This window comes from Carex rostrata, chromosome 12 (assembly GCF_964058835.1).
Source record: "Carex rostrata chromosome 12, lpCarRost1.2, whole genome shotgun sequence".
NCBI classification, from domain to species: domain Eukaryota; kingdom Viridiplantae; phylum Streptophyta; class Magnoliopsida; order Poales; family Cyperaceae; genus Carex; species Carex rostrata.
In genome coordinates, this window is record NC_135929.1 from 10,635,000 (window position 1) to 10,641,600 (window position 6,601).

Consider the following 6,601-nt stretch of genomic DNA (forward strand, 5'->3'; position numbering starts at 1 on the left):
CACCCCTATCAACGTTCACATTTCAACATTTGTTGAATTTTCATCGCACTGATTAGTCAAGTCTCTCCAGATTAATTCAGTCCACATATTTTATGTAAAATTACAATCACTCAACATCAGTTGAATTATTCATCGCACTGATTAGTCAAGTCTCTCCACATTAATTCAGTCCACATTTTATGTAAAATTGCAATCACTCAACATTAATCCTTAGCTCTTCTTTCTTATATAGTCATTACTACATTCCCTTTCATTTCACTTTCACAATAAATTGTGGACTCTTCAATTCTATATATTAAAATATTCTTCAACGCACAATTTTTTGTGGAATATTATTATTTGTACATATGAGCATATTTACTTTAACTTTTTACTATTCTACTTAAAAAGAATAAATGGAAATATATATAATTTTATAACTGAATCGCCATTAGCTGCTAATGAGTCGAGCCGGCTCGCGAATTAATGAGTTGAGTGGCTTAGTATTTTATAATGAATCGGACTTGAAACTGAAAAAAGCTCGAACTCGATTTTGAAAGAAAAAGCTAAGCTCGGCTAATGTAAATGCTTGGCTCGACTCGACTCGGCTCGTGAGCCGGCTCGTGAGCCGGCTCATATTTTTACTTATTTTTCTATGTTTATTTTCAAGCTATTGTCTTTTGTTATTTTTCCATATCAATCAAAAAAGACTTGCCTCCAAATTTTTAATTGATTTCTAGAAAGAATGACATTCACAAAAATTGCATCGATTTTACCCTGTCACATGTTAATTATCAGTTAACTTATAAGAGTTGTTTTCTCGAAAATTTTAGCATCTCCAATAGTATAAAATCTAAACTAAGTTTTTCAAATATTATTATTTGCAGATGTCACGGACAAAGAGCTGATTTTTTCACCGCTTTCACATTGTTTTCACCGATTTCAAATTTCAAATTTCAATTTTTTTCAAATTTAAAACTTTTTCAATCTTTTTTCAAATTTCAAAGTTTTTTCAAATTTCAAATGTTTTAAATATTTTAAAATTTTTCCAAATTTCAAATTATTTTTTTTTTCGTGATAGCCCCCACGCTTGGGCTCCCACTCAGCTGACTTGCCCCACCTTCTGCCGCACAGGCTGAGCATGGGGGCTACCATGCAAAAGCAGGAGCAAGTCGGCTGAGTAGGAGCCAAGCGTGGGGGCTACCAGAAAAAAAAATTAATTTGATTTTTGGAAATTTTTTGAAATTTGAAAAAAAATTGAAATTTGAAATAGTTGAAATTTGAAAAAAGTTGAAATTTGAAAAAAATTGAAATTTGAAAAAAATTGAAATTTGAAATCGGTGAAAAAAATGCCGAAATTTTTATTATTACCCAAAAAATTACAAAATTACGCACTCTACCATTTTCTAATGAGATTTCGAAAATTGCCCCTTCCGATTATTAAATAACTGGACAAAGATCTCTTTTTCGATTATTTAGTCCCCGGATTCAGAAAAATGGTCCGGTAACTAAATAACCGGAAGGGAGCCCTTTGTCCGGTTATTTAGTAACCGGACTGGCAATTTTTTTTTTTTTGAGAAAATTTCAATTTTGTTCCTTTATTGAGTGAAATCCTGCAGAGTGATCTAAGAGATCTGAACCGTAAATTGTAGATTGGAGAAAATTTTAGACTAGTCACGTCATCATGTGAATTAGCAGTTGGAAGATTTGACCATCTGATTTGCTTTGAAAGGTTTAGATCAGTTCGGACTATCGAGCTATTTTGACATCTCCTGAGAGTTCTTCGGTCAAAGAGTCCAGTCAAACAACTCAAATAAAAAATAAAAAAGGAGACAAGAGGGAGTTCAGAGGACTTAACACTTTTAAGTTCCTCTCCTATATCCCAGATTTAATTGGATGGATCTAAAAGGATCTTAACCATTAATTTCAGATCCAACGGTGCAGATCTTAAGTAGTGATCCAATGAATTCTTTTGCATTGGAGAGAATCCACACTTGGTTAGAGAAGGAATGAGATTTCGCTGCTTTTTCTTATTTTATAAAATAAACTGCAAGTCCGGTTACTAAATAACTCGACAGAATAAATCTAGAAAAATAAGTAAAAAATATGAGCCGAATTATTTTGCTTCTCTCATTGAATCAGGTTAAGCTAGAGCCAAATTATTTTGCTTCTCTCATTGAATTATTTCTTTCAAAATCAGGTTAAGCTAGAGCCAAATTATTTTGCTTCTCTCATTGAATCGAGCCGAGTTTGAGCCCTAATCGCTATGCTTTTGTTAATTGCAATTCAGGTAGGTGTATTTATACTTGACTTTTCCTAAAGAAGAAAAATGTCAAAAAAAAAAATAGCAATAAATATACTGTTTTTTAAACAAGAAAAGATTACTGACACAACAACGAAATCAATTATCCTCTCACCTCTGTATTCTTCATGTTAAGAACTTCAGTGCCATCGGCCGATTAGCCAAACCGATGTTGATAAATTACTTAGTACTAACTGTTCGTAAAATTTAACCGATAAAAAAGTAGAGGAGGCATCAACGCCATCGGTTATTTATACCGAACAGATGATAAAAAGTTCAAAGTAATTATAACGCTATACATCATCTATGCGGAAACACATCTAATAGTAAAGGAGCGATGATAAATATGTTTTTTTGTAGTAGTGATTTGTTCACATCATTGACTAGAACAAATCAAGACTGTACGCTCTATGGAGTAATTATTAATTTAAAAATTTTTCCAATTAAACTATTATATGGAACATTATCTACTTTTTCTTATTGCAAATAGAACATTTTTGTATCAAAGGGTCTAAATTTCTATGATTACTGAAAAGTTCTAAAAAATTAATAAATCATGACTCAAGTTTTTGGGATGTTACAAATCCTCAATTGGACCTGTCTAAAGTTAACATTTATGACTTCAAGAGTGTGCGCCAAATTTCTACTTTCCACAATTTGCTAGCTAGAATGATTCTCTCTTAGAAGGGTTTTACCAAAGTGCACCAAGCAAACCGAAAAACAGAATTATTTCCACCAGAATGAATTGAAGTTAATGTTAAATGCACAATAACTGCAGCAAACAAATAATCTAGGTCTCTTAACTTCATATCACACTAAGTTAGGAGGGTCATGTCAGACTGATGAAATCAAGAGGCCCGCTATCAACATCAATAAGATAATTGAAACTTATGTAGTCTTAAAAAGATAAGATAAAGGAAAACAAACTTTCTCACTAGAAGTATTTGATTTAACTGCTACTTGCTCTCCATGTCTTCTGTTAAGTCAAGACTTTTCTCTGTTCAATTAATTTTGATTAATGTTTTTTTTTTTTTGAGATCTTTATGCATGGTCTTATATATATATATATATGTGTGTGTGTGTGTGTGTGTGTGTATGTGTGTGTGTATGTATACTCAACATTTTACAACCAAGCAACGCTTAAAATTGTTTTGCTTACTCTTTCTCTCCTGCAATGGCCCTTTTTGAACTTCTTTTCCTATCACTTGTTCTCGTCTCCTTATCCATCAAAACCACCATTCTAACACAAGCCCACTGCCTTCCTCACCAAAGTGATGCCTTGATTCAACTCAAGCAAGGTTTCCACACCACTAAACTCCATTCATGGAATGCAAGTACCGACTGTTGCATATGGGATGGCATCACATGCGATAAGCAAATCGGTATGGTGACTGCACTCAATCTTTTTGACATGCAGATCTCAGGTAATATCAACCCGGCTTTGTTCAATCTCAGCTCTCTTCAGTACCTTGACCTTTCAGGGAACGATTTCCATGGTGTTCCACAAACTGGGTTTGAGCAACTTGATAATTTAACCCATCTTGATTTGTCCTATTCTGGCTTAGTCGGCCAATTTCCGACGGGCATTTTTAATCTCAGCTCTCTTCAGTACCTCAACCTTTCTTCCAACTACTTTCATAATATTACCCTTCCACAAACTGGGTTTGAGCGACTTGCTAATTTAACCCTTCTCGACTTGTCCTATTCTGGCTTTACCGGTCAAGTTCCGATCAAAATTTCTGCCCTCACCAACCTTATGTACCTTGACTTATCAAGTGATCCCTCGTACCTTCATGATACAGGCCTAAAAAACTTACTGAGCAACCTCACTAAGCTTCAAGTTCTTCGCTTGAATGGGGTTGACCTTTCACTCAATGGATCTGAGTGGGGCAAGGCAGTTTTTCAAGTAGGCCCAACTCTTCAGGAGCTATACATGGCAGATTGTGGATTAAGAGGAAATTTACCACATGAAATATTCCACCTTACAAATCTAACAAAACTTGATTTATATGGCAACTATATGTTGTCGGTTGAACTGGCAGAATTCACCAAACAAAGCAATTGGCAATATCTGGAACTTTCAGGTATAAATTTCACTGGTTCATTACCAGATTCGATTGGAAATCTCCAATACTTATCGGTATTGAGTCTTTACAACTGTAACATCCATGGAGAAATTCCACCTTCAATAACAAACCTTACAAGGCTTGAAGAATTGGACTTAGCGTCAAACACATTGATAGGTACTATACCCATGTCTTTGTTTTCTCACCCTTCTTTGGAATCTTTGTATCTAGGATATAACCAGTTGTCAGGATATCTACCAGAGTTCTCAAATGGATCATCAAATTTGGTAAATATTGGCCTTGCAGACAACAATCTTCAAGGACAATTGTCGATTTCAAGATTCATCAAGTACAATAAGTACCTAGGTTCTCTATATCTCTCCAACAACAAGTTTTCAATTATAGAAGGAGAAAATCATAACGATTCATTCTATGCTTCATTTCCACAAATAGAATTTATCCAGCTGGCATCGTGCAATTTAATAGATTTTCCTACTTTTCTGAATTACCAAACAAATATTTACTTCTTAGACCTCTCAAATAATAGTATCACGGGAGAGATTCCCCTTTCCATTTGTAATATGACATCACTAACAGTGCTTGATCTTTCATATAACAATTTAACACGAATAATTCCATCTTGCCTTCTAAAAGAAACTGAATTGGAACTGCTTTACCTGAAAAGTAACAAATTAAGCGGGCCATTGCTACAAAATATCAGTCAAGCCCGTGCACTTAAAACAATAAATCTCGCGGTCTTAGACATGGAAAACAACCAGATAGTGAACATATTTCCCTATTGGTTGGGAAATCTTTTAAATTTGAGAGTTCTCATCTTAAGATCGAATATGTTTTACGGAGAAATTTCAGACGTGGAAATCAAAACAAAAGGAAATGATTCCTTTTTCCCCATGCTAAAAGTTCTTGACCTTTCCTCAAATTATTTCAGTGGTGCATTGCCTAAAAATATTTTCATGAATCTAAAGGTTATGATGAGTGCATCTATTACAAATTCCCCATTGTTTTTTGTGATAAATCTAAAACACATTTCGTATGCAGCCTCCGTCACATACAAAGGGCAGAGTTTTGATCTGATACACTCACTTGGTATATTAAGCTACATTGATCTGTCAAATAATACATTTTCGGGGAGAATACCTGAAGAGATCGGAAAACTCAAGTCACTTGATGTACTTAACCTATCACACAATGCCCTAATTGGTCAAATTCCACAACAATTTGGAAATTTAAAGCAACTTCAATTACTGGATCTCTCCTGCAATCAGTTTTCCGGAAACATCCCTCAAGAACTCACCTCTCTCACTTTTCTTTCTGGACTAAATCTGTCATACAACAATTTAGTTGGAGAAATACCAAAAGAACGTCAGTTCTCAACCTTTTCAAATGATTCTTACTTGGGTAACCCTAGATTGTGTGGTAGTCCTTTATCGATGCATTGCCCAACAACTCCTACAAATTATGTGTTTAATAAAGGTTTGCCTTCGAAGTCTTCAACTGATGCAAATTGGATCGCTGTTCCTATTGGATTGGGGATAGGTGTGGGGTTTGTCTTTGTAATTTGGGCAACGATATTATGGGAGAATGGAAGAAAGTGGTTTAATTTCATTATAGATAGGTTTTACATTCAACATATTCACTGATGGATATTATATGTAAGGTCTTTGTAATAATAAATGGGAATAAATCACTATGTATTTTCATGAGAGTGTACGTGTTTGTCTATTAAATATCAATTTTTACACACAAAGGTCACAAAATGTGTGTTAGGAACTATTTGTGTGATTGTTTGTTAACAAAGGTATCAATGTGGTGAATTTGGTCTAATAGTACCGACATAAGCTTAATTTCTTGAAACAATCTTGGGATTTGGATTGGTATGAATAAAACCACTAAAAAAAGTCGGAATTAAAAATTAGTTCTCTTTCTTTCTGATATCAGAACAGAACCATCTTGATTTGTGACCGTCTTAACAAAAGAATAACAATATATAGTAGGCTGAGTTTCAGTCTTTGGAATTAATATATGTCTTTTTACAACATGCAGCAGATAAAAATCAAAGTCACATGCATTTAATTTACCTTATATTGACCTTCGAACTTTGTATTATAATTCATGAATATCGGATCAATTAGAATTTGTAAAAATAGGAAAGCCTATAATGACTAAAAGTAAATTATGCAAACATAACAGTAGTACGGATCCTCCACTGACGTGTCCGTTGCCTATTCGGGGA

The 6,601-nt window shown here is 34.2% G+C and overlaps 1 protein-coding gene across 1 annotated transcript; it reads left to right on the forward strand.

The window, feature by feature from the left end:
• The first annotated feature begins 3,395 nt into the window (after positions 1 to 3,395).
• Positions 3,396 to 6,071, forward strand: LOC144563346 (uncharacterized). The gene has a single exon (XM_078312812.1). The coding sequence runs from the start codon at positions 3,456 to 3,458 to the stop codon at positions 6,006 to 6,008; it is 2,553 nt and encodes an 850-aa protein (XP_078168938.1). The 5' UTR covers positions 3,396 to 3,455; the 3' UTR covers positions 6,009 to 6,071.
• Positions 6,072 to 6,601: the final 530 nt, after the last annotated feature.